At 58.0% G+C, this 19072-nt stretch overlaps 1 protein-coding gene across 2 annotated transcripts in view; it reads left to right on the top strand.

Annotated features, from left to right (window-relative positions):
- The first annotated feature begins 5641 nt into the window (after positions 1–5641).
- HMCN2 (hemicentin 2) overlaps positions 5642–19072 on the top strand; it is a 128693-nt gene continuing 115262 nt past the window's right edge. For both annotated transcript variants that reach the window (XM_087823255.1, XM_087823256.1), the window contains exons 1-3: positions 5642–5885; positions 17171–17241; positions 18355–18513. In XM_087823255.1, the coding sequence (XP_087679381.1) occupies positions 5642–5885; positions 17171–17241; positions 18355–18513 (474 nt within the window). The remainder of the gene's footprint in view (positions 5886–17170; positions 17242–18354; positions 18514–19072) is intronic.

Raw genomic sequence — 19072 nt, 5'->3', positions numbered from 1 at the left:
ATATACAAACCAACTCAACGGAATTCTTAATTATGACAGACAGAGTAAAAGAGACAGACAGCTAATTTCAATTCATTCTGGGTAGTCTTGCCAGCCACCAATGACAATGACAGAGGTGACATCATGGCCATAAATGACCACGGCCATGATGTCACCTCTGTCATTGTCATCGGTGGCTGGCAAGGACCGCCTGCCCATGAGGCTGGCTCCCTCTCCACCGCCGACAGCATCAGGGGCTCAGGGACACGTGAGCTCCATCCGGCGGACGACCGGCCAGGTCTGGGTGGTGGGGAGCGAATCTTAGCTGCTGGCTCTGGTTTAGCTCATTTAATTGTTTGTTTTTGAAAACATGGGGATGGGCAGCCGTTCCTGTGTCTCTTGAGCTGCTCAACTATTTCTTGGGACGGTCCCAAGCCATTCCTTCTGGTACATGTGACTTGGAGGCCGGTGCCGTCGAGAGACTGGACTCGGCAGTAAATCACTCGGGTGCCTGGCTGCACGGAGCCCTCGCTCGGTGGTGCTGAGTGGAACTTCCTGGCCCCTCCTCTCTACCCTCAGTAGCTCCATCTTCCCCAGTTGTTTGTCAGTTCCTCCCACTCCCCGGGAGTCCTGTCCTCCAGGGCCCTCACCTAATTCTTTAACTCCTTCCCAGAGAAGAGAAACGAGGCTGTGAGACTCTACTTCCCAGGTCCCGGCGTGTCCACAGACAGGGGCAGACGCACCTGCTGTCCACACCGTCGTTTTCCTCTCTCTCTCTCATTTTGCACAGTTTGGTTAAATTTGGGTAGGAGATGCATTTTCAGCATTTCAAGTGCTCAATGTGCAAAACTTGAGCCCCAGTGCAGCCCGAGTTGCTGCTCCCCAAGCTCCACATTTGTTCTAGAAGTTCTGCTGCTGGGAACCCCGCACCCACGTGTGTGAGGCGGCATGGAGGGGTGGATCGGATCACGGGCTCTGCGGAAAGGTGTATGCGAATGCGACACAGGACTGCGCCTCTCTGCCTCAGTGTCCTCACCTGTCACCTGAGGCGTGCACACTGACCTGAGCAGCTGTTTGAGGGGAATCTAACAGAGGGCGGTCCCCAGCGTGGCTGGGAGGACCGGGCGCCTGCTCCCACCGCCAGCGTGCTCTCTCCTGCAGAGGGTGTGGGGTTCCCCCAGCAGGTTCCCCTGGGCAGAGGGCTGGGTGGGCCGTGGTGGGAGGCGGCTGATGGAATCTCAGAGGACCTGATATGGCTGAGACCAGGACGCGTTTAGGGAGTGGGACACACAGCACCATGGGGAAGGCCCACGGGTAGGGAGAGGCCACCTTTCTTTGACCGGCCAAGTTCTGGGTTCTGATCCAGCCCCTCAGCTGGTCTTGGATGCCACGTGTAGACAGGGTGGACAGGCCTGGGTTTCCCAGCCAAGGCTGAGAGCCGTGGCGTGAGCAGTAACGCACATGCTTCCCTTCAGTGGGCTGGCCAGGCCCACGGCGCTCTCCACAGCAAACATGTGGGATGTTGGGAAACAAACAACCCCACTGAGACTGCCCTTCTGGAAATAGGAGCAACATGTGGATTATCTCGAGTTCAGAATGCGGGCTCCCAGGTGGCCTGGAGAGTCGAGGTGGCAGGATGGGAATTGATTGATGAGGTTTCGGTTGTTTCCTGTGGGCCTTCTGCGCTCACTCTCGGGGATACCATGGTGACATTCTGGGGTAGCACTAGTTCCCAGGGAGGCCCGTGTTTGGGGCAGCACCCCTGGCCGCCCTGGCTGGGAGGTGGTGCCCACCCAAGGCTCCCTTCCACGGCAGCTGGAGGAGGCACTGCCACGATGAGCCTCTGAGGGACCCCTGGCTGTGGATCTGGAGTGGTGGGGCTGCAGGAGCCGTGGGACGCCATCTCGTCAGCCCCGCCCACCTCAAATAATTCTACAAATGGGGAAACGTAGGTCACCGGGCTACTTGGGGACTCAAATTCATGGCCCACTTGCCCTTGGGATCAGTCCTAGGACAAGCAACTCACTTTCTTTGGGGCCAGCTCTGCTCTTCCATCCTCGGGGAGTAGGCTTTTGGCTTCTTGGCATCTACAAGATCTACCCTTCGAACTTCTGCCCCTGTGACCTCTCCGAAACGCAGACTGGATCAGGTTGCCCAGTCCCCGACCCAGCGACGTCCTTCAGTAGCTCCTCAGTGCCTCTGGGGAAGTCCCGCGCCCTTTAAAGACATTTAAGGTCCTTCAAGGTCTGGCCTTTGTCCTCTGCTCTGCTGTCACCGTCCGGTCTCGCCGGACTAGCAGTAGGTTGCTCCTGTCTCCCCACCTCTGCACATGCTGTTCCCGCTCCTCAAACACCCTTCCCTCTTGTCCTTGAAGGCTTCGTAGGCTCACTCCGTGGCCTCCTCCGACCCCTCAGGCTCAGACGCTCCTTCCTCTGAGCTCCCAGAGCGCTTGGTAATTCCTCTGTTAGCACTTATGTCACTGGCTTGGAATGATTTGTTTACGTGAGTCTTCTCCACAGGGTAGAAAGCGTGTCTTGCGCATCTGTATGTCCGCCTCCCTGACAGTGCCCAGCAGAGAGCCTGACACCCAGCTTGGGCTCAGCCCCTGTGTGTGGAGTGAATGTCTGAAGGGCTCGTTTGTCCCCGAAGGTCCCCTGTACTGTACCTGGGATGTCACTGTCTGTGAGCCCGGCCGGATTCCTGGCTCGGGTTCGCCTTTGCCTTCCACAGCTGGGGCCTCTCTTCTCTCTCCAACAGCTGGCCCAGCCCTGCCCAGGCCCTGGGGCCAATCACGGCCTCAGCCCAGGGAGATTTAAAGAGCCAGTGTCCAGAAACGCAGGTGACTCGGCCTCCCATGAGCCTGGACCTAAGTTCTGCTCTCACCTGGGTCTGGGCGCTTGGTTCCGCCAGTACCCGTGAGGCAGGCAGCTCCCCCAAGACCGTCTCCTCCAGACCCCAGCCCTTCTTGCATGTGGGCCTCGCGTGGTCTAGAACAGAGTCCCCTCCAGGGCCAGTGCTCAGCTACCAGGCCTCTCTGACACCCCTGACCATTCCTTCCTTGGGCGCCTACCGTGCCAGGCACTGGGTCTCTGCTGGCCCGGAGCTCACAGCTGGGGTGGGAGGGACGGCCCTGCAGAGATGACACTGGTGATCCGTGCCGGACAAAGGGTCAGCCAGGGGCTGTGGGGTCACAGCACGAGGTGGGGGTGGGGGTGGGGGTGTGACCTGAGATGGCAGGGGACACAGGAGGTGTGGGGTGGGAGCTTTTCTGGTTGGGGCTCTGGAGGGACAAGGGCTGGAGACATCTCCCCCTTCAACCCCAATCACAGACGCAGAGCCCTCAGCCATGTTGGCGGGGCCTGCACCTGCCCTGCACCTGCCCTGCACCGGCCCTGCACCTGCCCTGCACCGGCCCTGCACCGGCCCTGCACCTGCCCTGCACCGGCCCTGCACCGGCCCCGGGAGCCTGGTCTCAGAGGAGGGGCTGAGGGAGGAGGGGGCACTGCCCATTCCCCATGGCTCTCAAAGCCAGGCTGGCCCACAAAGCTTCTCTTCTTTCTTTTATAACAAGTTGTGTAGGTGTTTTTTTGTTTTTTGTGTTTTTTTTTTAAATTTTATTAACTAATTTTAGGGAGAGGGAAGGGGGAAGAGAGAGAGAGATCGCCATGAGAAACATCCATAGGCTGCGTCCCACACGCACCCCGACCAGGGATTGAACCCATAACCTGGGCATGCGCCTGCCTGGGAATCAAACCTAAGACCTTTCAGTGCACAAGACAAGGCTGCAGCCATCTGAGCCACCGGACCAGGGCGAACGCTTTTCCTCTTCATTCAGGCGGCATTTGGTGAAGTCCCCACCATGTGCCAGGGACTGAGCTGGAAACTGGGGACTGATGGGGGGAAACCAAGTCACAGTCGCAGCCTCCAGGGGCTCAGAGGCCGATGGGGAGAGAGGCCCGTGGTGGAGATAAGCCAGGAGAGCACAGCCTGAGACGAGCGCTGGCGGCAGAAGGGCGCGCTGTTCGGGAGGGGGTGGCAAACAGAGCCCAGGGAGCACCAACAGCCCCTCCTGTGTGTCCCAAAACCTTCCCCCCAGTCCATGCACCTGGTGAAGGAGCAGGGCAGAGGCGCACCCCCATCCTCCGGAGTCGTTAGATGACCCGCGACAAGATCTTACGGCAGTGGGGAGGCAGACGGGCGAGCAGCGGCTGGAATCTTTCTAGATCTGGCTCCTGTTCCCACCCTCAGTTTGTAAACGACTGAGCCTCAGTTTGTGCCGGCCTGTGGCTCAGTGACTGAGCACCGACCTATGACCAAGGTCACAGTTCCAGTCCCTGCACATGCCCACGCTGCGGGCTCCATCCCCAGCAGGGGGCGCGCAGGAGGCAGCCCATCAGTGACTCTCACCATTGATGTTTCTCTCTCTCTCTTCCTCTCTCTGAAATCAATAAAAACATACTTTATTAATTTATTTTAAAAATATATCTTTTATTGATTTCAGAGAGAGGACAGGGGAGGGAGAGAGAGAGTTGAAACATCAACGATGAGAGAGTCGTCACTGATCGGCTGCCTCCTGCAGGCCCCCAACTGGGGATCAAGCCCGCAACCGGGCATGTGCCCTGACCGGGAATCGAACCCTGATCGCCTGGATCCTAGGTCCACGCTCAAGGGCTGAGCCACGCCCAGCTGGGCAATAAAAACATGCTTTAAAAAAAACCACTCTTGCCAGGCCGGGCATGGCTCAGCGGTTGAGCGTCGACCTAGGATCGAGGCGATCAGAGTTCGATTCCCGGTCAGGGCACATGCCCGGGTTGTGGGCTTCATCAATGACTCTCTCATCATTGATGTTTCTACCTCTCTCTCTCTGTCTCCTTTCCTCTCTCTGAAATCAATAAAGATATATTTAAAAAATAAATAAATAAATAAAATAAAATGTATTTTAAAAAAAGAAAAACAACCACCACCCTCAGTTTGCTCATCTGTAAAATGGGGTCCGCGTTCGTGCCTCCTACGGGTGCAGCGAGAGCGTGGGAGCGAATAGCAACCATGCGGCAGCGCTTAGCACCCAGGAGGCGCTCAGCCCGTGGTGCTGATTGTAACAGTAACCATTCCAGCCGCTGGGAAGCCCGGTCCCCGCCGAGAGCAGCGGCCCTGCGGTGCATGTGTGGGGCGGGGTGGGGCATTTAGGGAGCTGGGTGGAGCCAGCACCGAGCCAGCCCCCGGCGGCCAGACCTCCTGGACCGGGGCTGTTGCGTCACCCCCCCCCCCCCCGCCGGAGGGCGCGCGTCCGGAGGCGCAGGTGTCCGCCGCGGCCCGCGCACCCCTGTCCTCGCCGCCTTGGCCCCCGCCCCCCGCCTTCTGCAGCCCGACGGCGTCCTCCGGTAACCTCGGGGCTGGACGGGCGAGCCGCGGGGCCGGGAAAGTTTGAGTCACCGGAGGGGGAGCGGAGGAGGCGGGCCCGTGACCCTGAACGGGGTGGGCTCTAGGACCCGCCTTGGGCTCCCAGCAGGGGGACCCCGCCTCGAGCCCCCGTCCGGCGCGCACAGTCCACGCGCCCCAGCCGCAGCCGCACGCAGGCGGCCTCCGTGCGCCGGGGACCGTCGCGCTCCCACGACCCGCGCCTCCCCGCGGCCGCCGCAGCCCGTGGGCCGCGCTCAGCACGATGCCCGGGGCGCTGCTCCTGCGGCTGCTGCTGGCGGCGTCCGCGGCGGCGGCCGGAGCCCCCGGGGCGGCGCTGCCCGCGACCACGGGGCCCGCCACCCTGGCCGTCGTCTTCGATGTCACCGGCTCCATGTGGGACGACCTGATGCAGGTGGTGGACGGCGCCTCGCGCATTCTGGAGCGCAGCCTGAGCCACCGCAGCCGCGCCATCGCCAACTACGCGCTCGTGCCCTTCCACGACCCAGGTAGCGTCCCCGCGGTGACCTTCCACCAGCCAGGTAGCGTCCCCGTGGTGCCCTTCCACCAGCCAGGTAGCGTCCCCGTGGTGCCCTTCCACCAGCCAGGTATCACCCTCGCTGGTGCCCTTCCACCACCCAGGTATCACCCTCGCTGGTGCCCTTCCACCACCCAGGTATCACCCTCGCTGGTGCCCTTCCACCACCCAGGTAGCGCCCCCGCGTCCCCCCCGACGCCGGGTAGCAGCGCTCACCCACCCGCGCACCGCCGGCGATTGCAACCCGGGCGCCCCGGGACGCCCCGAGGCTGCGCGCTGCCCGGCCCAGGGCACGGGGGCAGGCCTTACAGCCGCCCCGCCCGGCCCGGGAACCTGCTGTCCCCCTCTCCGGAGCCTTCCCTCTAGCAAGGTCCGGCGGGTGACGGAGAACTGGGGGGCGCTGCGTGCAAATGCTGCGCAGCCACGCCCCGGCCAGGCGACCCTGGCTGTGCGACTTGGGCAAATGACTCTACCCACTTGCCCCGGTTGTGAGATGGGGTGAGAAGCGCCTCCAAAGCGGCCAGACTTAAAGAGGCGTCCTGACCAGTAATGGCCTTTTCCTTTGGGGGGTTCCCAGTCTTACTTTTTTTTTTTTTTTTAAGTATCTTTATTGATTTCAGAGAGAGGAAGGGAGGGGGAGGGGGAAGAGACAGAAACATCAATGAGGAGAGAGTCATGGATCCCCTGCCTCCTATGCACCCCACTGGGGATCGAGCTGCATCTGGGGCATGTGCCCCCACCGGGAATCAAAGGTGATCATCCTGGATTGTAGGTCGATGCTCAGATGCTGAGCCTCGTGGGCTGCGGTCTTTTTGATAATTCTTAGAATTCCTCTCAGCTTGGCCTGCGGAGCCCAGAAGAGCCGCCCAGGCAGGTGAATTCACTCCTGTGGGGTCCTAAGGAAAACAGCAGCTCCCCTGGCCAGCCAGGTGGCCTCCACCTCCCCGGCACTGTGCCCACTGCCTGGTGCCCACCCCTCACACCTGTCTCCTGCAGCCCCTAACTTTCAGCTCAGTGTTGGGGACATGTAGACCCTAACTTTCAGCTCAGCGTTGGGGACATGCCTTAGAAAAGGGCCCTTGGGAGACTCCACTGTGGGGGAGTTTCAGGAGAAACAGCTGCTGACAATGATTCCCAATCTTCTGAGTAACAGGACTGCTTTTCCCCAGCATTTTTTAATTAAAAAATTTAGACTTGTAGCACCGTGGGGGTGGGGTGGGGTGGATACACTAAACACCTGTCTACCTACCTGATAGATCCTATGATTAATATTTTACAGTTGGCTTTATCACATCTCACTATCTAACCAGAAGGGTAGCTTTATAAAGCAAAAAAAATAAAATAATACCAGATTCTTTGCAAAATTGTATTGCCAAGTGTCCTGTGCCGAGAAAATGCAGAGGCCGAGGCTGTGTGGATAGCTGCCTTTTGAGAAGAATTTGCCTCTGTCACAGCGTCACTCCAGATGCTGGAAAATGGGCATCGGTGGCTGTGAACAACCCTGCATCCCCAGGCTCAGTGTGCAGGTCCCTCGCTGCCAGGACTTCCGTTCTGTGGGGCCCTGAAGCCCAAAGCCCCGAGCCAGGGAGCTGGTCAGGTGTTTCTGGGAGCAGCATAAGGTCAGCTCCTACCTCAGGGTCAGGGCAGCAGGTTGGGGAGTTGTGAGATGTGAGGCGTGTCCCAGGGCTTCAGCTCGGACACAGGTCACACTGTCTCCCCCCAACTCCCTCCCTTTCTGGGTCACTCTTGGACTTCCAGCCATGTCACATTGAGAGATCACCTAACCCACCCCCTTCTCCTGCAGCCGGAGAAACCGAGCTCAGGACCGGGATGGGCCTTACCCAAGGCCACCTGCCCGGGTGATGTGATTTGTCTCTAAAATGCTTGGCTGCAGTTGCAGTGCAGAGAGCGGCCTGTCGGAACCACACAGGGCTCCTGAGGGCTGTCCTCACTGCCCCTCTCGGGCCATCAGCGCCCCCTCCCCCTCCCATCCCAACCCCTCCTGTCCTCTTGGGTGCTGAGCGGGATCACGACTCTCCAACCTCCACTCCTCCCTGTTCCCCAAACCGCCCTCCCCGCTGACACCCAGGTCCAGGTGGGGGGGGGACCTCAGGGTTAACTGAGCCCCTGCTGTGTGAGGCTGGCAGTGTGAAGGGAGCGGGGTTCACACCAAGGCGCCAGCGGCCGCTGGAGACGGGCCGGGGAGAGGAGACAGTGCCACATGCCGGCTCGGTGGCCAGCGCCTGACTTTGGCTCGGGAGGAAGCCGCCTTGGAGCAGGGCTTGAGGCTCAGGAGCGAATGTTTATCTGCTCTTGAGGTTTATTTCCCTGGCCGATGCCAGGCGCTGGGGACAGGGTGAGCTTCCTGAGCTTGCGGGGTGGTGGCTGACATGCGGGGACAGGTGTGCGTGGGAGCCCGGAGTGGGAGCGTGGGGAGAGGCCGGTGGGCCTGGAGCCTGCCGACTTCCTTCTATGGGCTGTGAGCAGCGCCTGGAGGTTCAGAGCAGGGATGGAGACATGGCTTAGGTCTGGCTGTGTCCTTTGAATCAGCCAATGAGCTCCCTTGGGTGGAAGAGGAGCTTGAGAACCCGGGTTTTAGCCGGGGGTTCAGGCCCCGCAGGGCTGCACGCCCGGAGGCCTTCTTAGAGGAAACCCCCATCCTGACCCGTCTGCCGGGCCGCTCTGGTTCTGGAGATAAACCAGGACCTGTGCTTTGCAAAGACTTTATGAAGTGTTTAAATGAAAAAAGGAATGTTCCCAAACTCTAGAAAGTTAGAATTTTGCTAATGGTTTCATTTTGGCTGAAAACTTACATTGTTGTTTTTTTTTCCGTTTTTTTTTTTCCCTCTATTAAAATATCGCAAAAGGCACTCTCGTGGGTCAATCTTTGTCTGCGTCTTTGCTTTTTTTTTTTTTTTTGGAAGGATTAAGTTTCTCAAAGTGGAATTCTTTGGACATTTTTAACACACGGACTGGGTGGGCGACCCTTCGAATTGTTTTGCAAACCATTTGGGGAGTTTAAACTCTGACCAGCAGCGTTTGGGGGGCTGTTTAGAGAAGCTGCCCCCACACTGGGAATTAGGATAAAAACATTCTTCCTCCAGTTCAAAGGGTGGAAAGTGGTGTCTTCTCGTTTTCTTTCCGGCGGGGTTCGGCACGTTTCGAGGGTCGGGGGGCTGCGTCGGGTGTGACCTTTCCCGCTGGGGCCCTCGCCAGGGCCGGTGAGGACTCGATGTGGGCGACATCAGCTCGCTTTTGTTCTGTGGATGATATTTTCCTGGTCGTTGGCTTTTAGTGTCCTTTGTCATTCCTGATGGAGTTTTAAATGTTTACATTTGAACTTTTAAATGTAGTGGGATCTGCTGACGTTTTCCCTCTGTAATCCCTTCACTTTCATGCTTAGAAAGATTGTTTTTTTTCTTTCGCAAAATCAGCGAGGCTTTTTGTTCTAGGTTTTTCCATTCGTTGTCTCTTTTTCTTGTTATAGTTAATCCTTTAACCGGGAATTTAAAAGAATCGGTGCATGGTGTAAAAAAGTAACCCACTGTCCTTGCTTTAGAATGGATAGGTAACGGCTCGGTACATTTTATTGAATAATTCTTTTTTTTTTTTTCCGTTCATTTGGATCCTGCCTTTATCCCAGATTAGTTTATCTGTTAAAAATTTTTTTTTTTTTAATGAGTGTGTTTTTTTAATCCCCACCCTAGGATATGTTTGTTTTTTTAAATTAATTTTAGAGGGGGAGAGAGAGAGAGAGAAACGTCCATCAGTTGCCCCAACTGAGGGTTGAACCCACAACCTGCGTACGTGCCCTGACCAGGAACTGAACTCGCGGCCTCCCTGGTGCGCGGGACAGCGCTCCTACCCGCCGAGCCACCGGCCGGCCTGTCTTTAAGGGTTTAAGGGCTTCCCTCTGTCCCGTCACGTGACAGCTCCGCCGGGAGCGCGCTATAGTAATTATTTGGGCTTATCAAACCTGCTAATCGGGCGAGCCCTTCCTTGTATTCTCTTTTCTTAAAATTCCCCGCCGCCCCGGCTCTGTTGGGGTGTAGTGGACACATTTTAATTACAGTTGTTGGGCTTGACCCAAGTGTTGCCTGGACAGACTTGCACATCGCAAGGCAGTGGCCGCCGCAGCGTCAGCGGACACCGCCATCCGCCATATAATCGCCGTTTCATTTTTGGGGTGGGGACACTTAAGACCTGTTCTCTTGCCAACACTCAAGGCTGCGACACGCTGTTATTCACTGTAATCACCGCGATTAGGTCCCCACCTCCCCCTCCCTCCGCCCCCACGTGTGAGCGAGACCGTGGAGTGTCCCTCGCTCTCTGCCTGTCCCGCTCAGCGTGACGCCATGCAAGTCGCCACCAGCGGCCGGGGTTCTTTCTTCCCCCGGCTTTGTCCACTCATCGGCTGGCCGCTTAAAAACTTTAATAACCTTCACGCCCCAGAACAGCTTTGGGTTGACGGAATTATCGCACACAGCACAGAAAGTCCCCGGATCCCCGGCAGCCAGCCTGCCCCGTCACTAACATCTGACGTCACTGTGGAACGTTTCCCACGACCAAAGGGCCCATCTAGATACGCGTTTTATTAACTGAACCCCATTCTTGATGCACGTGTCTTCAGTTTTTCCTTAGGGCCCCTTTATTTTCGGTCCCGGGATGCCGTCCATAGAACCTCGGCTGACAGCAGGAGCCAGGTGTCATCTCACCCGCGTTAACACCTGTGTCTATAAACATTTCTATGGGTCACCGTCTGTGTCCATGGGAAGCTGGCCCTGAGTTCTGTCTCCAACTCTGTCGCTCTGTGACATTCTGACCTCCTACCCTGGCTTATCTATGACCTCCCATCCCAGCAGTGACAAAGCTGGGTCCCCCCAAAAAATGTTACTGCGGGGAGCCCAGTTCTTTTGCCCGGAGAGGGCTCGTTCGCAGGGCTACCGAGGCCGGCACCTCGTTTATATACTTTCTGTGCATCTTCATTTTCAAAAGACTCTCGAACATTTCTTCTTTCCAATGAAAAACAGAAACACCTCAATCAACTTCCAAAAAAAAAAAATGCATCCTGCGATCTTGCTTGGAATTGTGTTGAATCTTGATTAGGAGACGACCTGTCTTTTTAAAAAAAATTTCGATGGTTTCCATTTAGGACACATGCCTCTTCCGTTATTTGCAGATGTCCTTTTAGGCATGATTTATGGGCTTCTCCCTCTCCACCCATTGCTTTCTAAAATCATTTCTAAATATTTTGTTTTCTGTTACTATTTTGACCAGGAATCTCTCTTCCATTACATTTTTTGCAAATGAGTATTGCTAGCATGTTGGAAAGCAGTTCATTCTCATCTATTTATTTTGCTTCCAACTTTCTTACTGAAGGTTTGTTTTTTTAAACTAGTTCTATTTTTTTTTAATTTTTTTTTTTTTTTTTTTTTGGTGTAACGTCTTGAGTTTTCTAGGTCGACAGGCACAGCCTGTCCCAATGATAAGGCCGTCTCCTCTCTCCCAGTCGGAGGTTTCCCTTGTTTGAAATGTGTCACGGTGTCCAGGGGGGAACTGCCGGGACGCTGCTGAATAACGGGGTGACCGCACCCTGTCCTGTGAGGTCGGCTCTGGCCCGGGGTTTCCCCACCAGGTGAAGGACATGCTTTCACTTAATTAACTAACAGCAAAATTAAACAAAACAGAAGTAAAACGCCCCCCAAACAGAAACAAACAAGCAGACGCCCAGCGGGGGCCGGGTGCTGAGTGTCGCCGGGGGCTCCCTGGCCCTGATGACATGGTCCCCCACCGCCCGCTGTCGGGGCTCCTTGTCCGGGGCCCGTTCCGCCCGCGTGGACGCGGCTCTGGGACGCGGCTGGCTTGCATCTGCCCGCGTGCTGCTTAGGCGGTCGGCGTTTCGTGTCAAAACGTGTGATCAGTAAGGGGGAGTCTTTGTGCTATCTGTCGTTTTAGTGTCAGGGCTCAGTGCTTTCGATTAATAGCTTCAACTATTAAGTTTCCTCCCAAACGTGCAGAATTATCACACGCTTATAAAATAGTCTAATAGTTCTACCCTCAAGGGATGCAAACGCTTTTCATGATTTTGTGTCTTTCCAGACCGTGTATTTCACTCCTATACATATATATGCACTTACTTTTTTATTATATAGAAAGTGGATTGTACTATGCATACTGTTTGCAGTCCCCCCGGCCCCTGAGGTGTCACAGAGCTTTTTCCTGCTCAGGAAATAGAGTCCCACCTCCCTGCTTTGTGTTTTTTCTTTAATTCTCACAATGGATATTTTTTCCCCATTACTTTTCAGAGAGAGAGAGAGAGAGATCCACTGGTTGCCTCCTGCATGAGTCCTGACTGGGGCTGGGGTTTGAGCCTGCAACCCAGGTATGTGCCCTTGACCGGAATCGAACCCGAGACCCTTCAGTCCTCGGGCTGACGCTCGAGCCACTGAGCCAGTCCGGCTAGGGCCCACCTCACCGTTTTTAATAACTACAGAAGGTGCTACAGAGGGGACCTCAGTTTACCTCAGCGTCATCTTGAGTCACCCCGCCATCCCCATATTGTGGGGTGCGTTGAGTTTCTTTTTCACGAACACACACACGTTTGCAAACAGACCTGTAGGCCAGGGCCCCGGGAACGCAGCTGCCTTCGCAAGCCTCTGACCCTTTCCAATGTTGACAGATGTCACCAAGCTGCCCTCCTGCCAGCAGAGCAAGGGGCTGCGTTTTCCCCACGGCCCGGCTGGCGTCTGGGGATCTCACGCCTCCCCTTTAGGCTCATTTGACAGATGAGAAATGGTGGCCCCGTTCAATTTGCAGATGTTGGGTTGCGGGGGAGTCTGAGCACCTTCCCTGGGCCCCCGGGGGCACCGTCCGCTTTGCACGGTGGCGTTAACCAGCCAGGGGCGAAGATACGGGCCGAGCGGACGGGTTCGTGGACAGAGCTACCCGGGCGCTGGGTGGCTCTGCCCCGGCTGTGCTCTGCGTGTGCGTGTGTGTGTGTGCGTGCGTGCGTGTGTTTACTGGGACATCGCTATTAACCAGCTTCTCAGTGTCTAGGTCTTGCCCTGAGGGGGGAACCCAGCCCCCCCATGCTTCTCTCCTGGGAGGCGGGGGGTCTGAGCCAAGAGCTGAGTTAGGCACTCCCCCGGCCTTGACGACAGCACCACAGCTCTTCCCGGGCATGAGCCTGGCAGGGCAGGGCGGGGCCGGGCAGGGCAGGGATGAGAGGCTGGCCTGGTGCCTTTGAGAGGAGCGCAGACGTAAGGATGCAGTGGGTCTGAGGTGGCGTGGGCTGGGCGTGAGCTCGACGTCCCAGCCTGAGGGATCCCCGACAGACCCACGACGCACTCACTCAGTATTCACTTCTCGAGGGCTCAGCGTGGGCCGGCAGGGTACCAGCCCTGGCACCTCCGGTGCAGCCAGCCCACCGCCAAGGGTCACGGTCATTAACCACAATGTGGCCCCTGTTACGAAGAGGCTCAGGCTGCCCTGAGACGGGGGAGACATTGGAGTTGGGGTGGAGAGGAGCGGGATGGGTTGGAGAGGGTCCAAACAGGACGGGGGGGGGGGCTGAGAGCAGCAGAAACGGTGGCCGATATGACCCGTGTCCTTACGAGAAGGGAAGGGGCAGAGGCAGACTCGGAGAAGGCCCTGTGACAGTTGGCAGAATGCAAGTGACAATGTGTCTACACGTCAAGGAAAGCTGACCTTGCCAAGTAGAACCACGACCGGAATCAACTCCCCTTAACTCTTCTTGACTTTACACGAAGGGGCTCGCTCCTCAATCCACTCCCCAGGCAGGAAGCGCGCAGACCGCGGAAAGGGGGGCGTCTCATTCATGATAACCCACACCCCCAACCTCACTCATCGTGCTGCAGGGGGGGCGAGTGTGGTCAGCCTGGCACGGGCCCGGCCTTGGGAGTCCTAGGGTTTAGGCTGACAGTGACGGTCGATCGTGGTGCTGGGCAGGGCCGACCAGTGACAGCTGCACCCTGGGGATGCCTCACTCGATTTTCGGGCCACAAGCAGTTGCTGGTGATTCTTGAGCAGGGTCACGTGAGCAAAACCGGGCACAAGTTCAGTGGCTCTACCTTGGCAGGTAGCCGGGCAAGAGGCAGGAACATCTGGGGGTGGGGGGACAGGAATGAGGTTACTGGATTTGCATCCAGTGGCCTTGTCTCTGACCCAGCCGTTCTGCTCATGGGAATGTCTTCGAGGAAATGAACTGGCGCTTGCCTGTGATGTGTAAAGATGGTCTTCGTGACAGTGTCCGTGATAAAAGTTGGAAACAAAACAAGATGGGATTAGAAAAGTCCGTTATTAGACGTTTATACAAAGGAAATCCTTCGCAGCCATTAAAAATGATTCTGGACCAAGTATTTGACCTTCTAGAAAGATGCTCACAATCTGTTGTTCCGTGAAAAGAATGAAGTTAAAAATAGGATGTTATTTACACTTCAATAGAAATTCTGCTTATAATAGTCTGCATTTGTGTAAGATATACGTTTACAGATGTGTGTAAGAGTGTTGAAGGTTAGATGTAAAAATAAAAATGACGATTTCTGGTTCTTCAAACTCCCTTCTGTTTCTGCCTGTCTGGAATTTCTGTATACACCTCACAGGGAGCAGTTGTCAGGAGCTCAGATTCTAGAGTTGTGCAGACTGAGACTCCTCTCCCAGCTCTGCTGCTTACTGGCTGTGTGTCTTTGGGCAAGTTACTTAACCTCTCTGGGCTTCCATTTTCTCTGTAAAATGTGCCTAAGACTTGGATGTACAAATGCCAGGGAGGACTCAGTGAGCTAATACTCAGGAAGCATCTCAGCACATGCCCTGGAACTTAGTTCTTACTAAGTGCTTACTAATGTCGTATATATATTTACAATGCATATGTATTATTACGCAGTAAAGAGATCACAAACGCTGAGTAAATGACTGCTTTTCTGCGTCAAACCAGAATCTGGGGACTCACGTTGGAGCAGGGCGGCCTTTGCCTGCCTGCCGTGCGTGAGGCTGCCGGCTGGAGCGTGGACAATAGCGTGTGCATGTCAGCAGGGCAGCCCCCCTTCCCTGGGCCTTCTCTCGGTGCCAAGCCCCCTGCCAGCTTCCCGGGCCTGGCTTCCCTGAATTCTCCACCCGGGTGCTCAGCGAGGAGAGGGTTTTCTCTGCCTCCTGTTACAGATGGGAAACTGAAGCTGGGGCAGGGAAGTGAGTGCCGGGAGGCCCCGTGGCTGGTGCCGGACGGAGCCAGGACGCCAAACAGATCTGCCTGAGGTCAGAGAGGCTTGGTGGAGGCCAGTCCCCGAGGAAGGGGGTGCAGAGCACAGAGGCTGGGGCCTCCGGGGGTGAGCTGGTGTCCAGGCTGGGGGTGCAGAGCACAGAGGCTGGGGCTCCAGGGGTGAGCTGGTGTCCAGGCTGGGGGTGCAGAGCACAGAGGCTGGGGCCTCCGGGGGTGAGCTGGTGTCCAGGCTGGGGGTGCAGAGCACAGAGGCTGGGGCTCCAGGGGTGAGCTGGTGTCCAGGCTGGGGGTGCAGAGCACAGAGGCTGGGCCTCCGGGGGTGAGCTGGTGTCCAGGCTGGGGGTGCAGAGCACAGAGGCTGGGCCTCCGGGGGTGAGCTGGTGTCCAGGCTGGGGGTGCAGAGCACAGAGGCTGGGCCTCCGGGGGTGAGCTGGTGTCCAGGCTGGGGGTGCAGAGCACAGAGGCTGGGCCTCCGGGGGTGAGCTGGTGTCCAGGCTTGTCCTTGCTAACTGTGGTTGAATATGCGATCATTCCGCGGGCTTCCTTTTCTAAAAGGGATCGAGGTCTGCGACTAGTTAACGAGAATGGGGATTTTTTTTTTTAGGGTGACTAGAATTTAGAATTCTTGGACCGAAAATCGTCCATTACTAGAATTCACCAAGAACTAAAATGAACAATTTTCCTAAGAAACCGGATGTCCGCACACCCTTGCAAACCCCCGTTATCCACGAGGCCACAGGGCAAGTTGAAATTCGGTCCCGTTTCAGCCTGACGTTCGCTCTGGCTTTCAGTGACTGCCCTTAAAAAAATCCCCAAAGCCGTTTTACTAGGAAACATTTCGAATATATACAAAGTAAGCAGAAGAGTATAATGAATTCCCACAGACCCGTCACCCAGCATCGTGGGGTATCAGGACAACACTGCCACCGCCACCGCCACTCAGCGAGGATCGCTCTTCCCAGGAGGGGGGATTTACATGCCCTGAAACGCACAAAAATCTTCGCTTTCCTCTCTGGCAAACGGGTACCGCCGGGAACCCACACCCCATCACGACACAGCACACCTCTGCCGTCTCGGGGCCCCGCCAGCCCCCGCCCTGGCTTCCACCTCAGCGCGTTCTGCCCGGTTCAGAGCGCAGGCCGCGTGCCCGTGGCCGGCCGCCCCGCAGGGTGCCGTCTGTTGTTTGCCTCCTGTGGCTGCCTGCACGGGGGCCTCGCTCCGTGTCCTCGCGGGTGGCGTTTGATTATGGGCATGTGCCCGAGTTTGTTACTCGCTCACCAGGGGCGGACAGTCGGCCCCTCTCCAGCTCCGGGCTCTTCGGAGCGACTGTGTGGCCGCTGGAGCGCAAGCCTCGGTGTGGACACGTGTTTTCGCTTCTCTTGGGCAAATACCTAGAAGCGGGAGGGCTGGATGCACGTTTGGCGTTTGGGAAATTTCCGTGTGTCTCCCGACGTGGCCGAGCCATGGTGCGTGGCCGCCGTGGCGGCGGAAGGCTCGGGGCTCCGCGTGCTCCGCGTTGGCGTCGTCGGCCTTTGGGGGGGAATTCTGCTCTCAAACGAGCTGATCGCGGCGGAGCCCCTGGAGGGTTGCCCTCGCTGACCGGCAGGGTGGCGCACGGCTGCCGGGAGACCCAAACGCTGTTTGCTCGATTCTGCGTTTCTGTGTCTCCCCAGAATTCCTTTCCCACCGATGACGGGGGTGGGGGGGTTGGTAGAGGGAGGTTCCTAGGGGGGTTGGGGGTCACGAAAGATGGGGAACTGCTGTTCTGAGGGAGCAGCTGGGCTGCCCTGCCCCGTCTCTGCTCTCCCCCTGAGCTCTGGGCCTGCTGGGAGCAGGGGGACCCCGAGTGGCCAGGCCGCCCTTACGGGGTGGACCCCGGCAGGCTCGGGAGCTGCTCCCTTTCCACTTCCCATTTTGCGGGGCTCTCTGGGGCCCAGGTCTCGGCTCCTCTCCCCGCCGTGGCCCCCAGAGGCCGTGCCCCTGGGAGCCCACGCCCACCCGGGCCTCTCTCTCCCCTACAGATATCGGCCCGGTGACCCTCACGGCGGACCCGGCGGTGTTCCAGAGGGAGCTGAGGGAGCTCTACGTGCAGGTGCGCCCGCCGGCTGCTGCTCTTGGGCCTTTCTTCCCAGCCCCCCCCAGAGGCCCGGGGCCTGCGCCACCCAGGGGCCCAGATGGTGGCTTCCGGCCCCCCGGCTCTGCCCGGGGCCTGCACCATGTGGCTTAGGGGTCCTGGAGAATCTATATCTTGGGGTTCCTTCCTTTACTCAGTGAACCAAGTACCTGCAGGAGGCCCTGTGCCTGGCACATAGTAGGTGCTTATGATTTAGTGAATGGGCGAAGGAGTGGAAGGAGGGCATGGCAGCTGAGACGACCCGGGAGGGTCCAGTTCAGACCCCAAACCCAGGCCCGAGACTGGGTCAGATGCCCCGTGGCCACCTGGGCTTCTTTGCCACACTGCACACCCTGGTTCAGCACCTGTCCTGGCCCCGCCCACTGAGACCAGCAGCTTTCTGAAGGCAGGGACCCCACCTATGGGTCTAGTTCGCTGCAGAGTCCCGGGGCCCAGGACGGGCCCAGGCAGAGAGGTGCTCACGGCAAAGGAACCGTGTGCAGACCTGCTGCTGGGCTGGGCTTGCAGACCTGGGTGACCCGGGCCGGCTCCCTCCTCCAGAGAGTGCCCGGCCGGCGGCAGGGAGGGGAGGCGCGTGTGTATGTGGGCAGGTTACACAGAGGACTTGGGGCGGTGGCTTTGACTGCTTTCCCAGCACCCACCTGTCCTCCTGGCCACCCCCTCTACCCTTCAGTCCTCCAGACCCTGGCTGACACATGGCTTCTCGGGGCATCTGTTGGACGTCCCGTGACTCCCATCCCTCCTCCCCCACTTGTAACACTCATCACAGTGCTAATTAAGTCATCGTGTTGTGCTTATTAATGTGTCTGCCTCCGTGCCAGAGCCCAGGGGAGGGCCTCTGTCGCTCTCTCAAGGCTGAGTGAGTGAATGATGCCACCCTTCTGGAGTTAAAGCAGGGGATGCTGCCCTGTGCCTCAGGGAGGGGAGTGACGGGGGCCCTGGCCTGACCCCTGCATGCGCAGGACAGAGGCAGCTCAAGGGACCCCCCTTCCTGTGGGTTTCGGAGGCGTTCCCGGTGGGACCCACCTCGAGGAGCTGGGCAGCAGCCGCCAACACTCCCCTGTCCCCCAGGGAGGCGGCGACTGCCCCGAGATGAGCGTGGGGGCCATCAAGGCTGCCGTGGAGGTCGCCTACCCCGGCTCCTTCATCTATGTCTTCTCGGACGCCCGGGCCAAGGACTACCACAGGAAGGATGAGCTGCTGCAGCTCCTGCAGCTGAAACAGTCGCAGGTGAGAGAACCGGCCTTGGGGGGCTCGAGTGTGGGGGACGCGATGGGGCCCTGAGGAAGCTGGGCGGCCCTGAGCCCCGACGACAACAGCAGGGTCCCGGTGCTGCTTGTCCACCACCTGGGGTCTGGCCTCCGCCAGCCCTGCCGGCCAGCCCGGGTCGAGCTGGTCTGGGGGAGCCCAAGGGTGTGGTCACGCCGCAGGGGTCCCGCCCCAGGGCGCGCGCTCGAGGCCGTCCTTGATGAAGACCACGCCACTCTCACCTCTGCCCCGGCACGGCCGGGCAATCCATCCTCCTCCGGCGTGGCCTCCGCTCCCGCTCTGCTGCAGACACGCGGCTTTTTTCCGTTGCCTCAGGATCTGGAAGGCGTGCTGGGCCCTCACTTTCCCCAGAGGGCTGGGGGCAGGGATGCGTGTGGGATGCAGAAGGGCCACCCGTGGACATCCTTGGGCGGGGACAGCTTCCCTGTTCTCCCATCTAGAACAAACTTGGTTCTTCTAACTCCACAGCCTCCAGGGGCCGCTCGGAGCAGCCGATTTCCGTTCCCTTCCTTGTAGACGT

The sequence above is a fragment of the Miniopterus natalensis genome, chromosome 12, assembly GCF_054644295.1.
Source record: "Miniopterus natalensis isolate mMinNat1 chromosome 12, mMinNat1.hap1, whole genome shotgun sequence".
Taxonomy (NCBI): domain Eukaryota; kingdom Metazoa; phylum Chordata; class Mammalia; order Chiroptera; family Miniopteridae; genus Miniopterus; species Miniopterus natalensis.
Note: the sequence above shows the minus strand (reverse complement) of the source record. Positions and strands in the feature narration are given on the sequence as shown.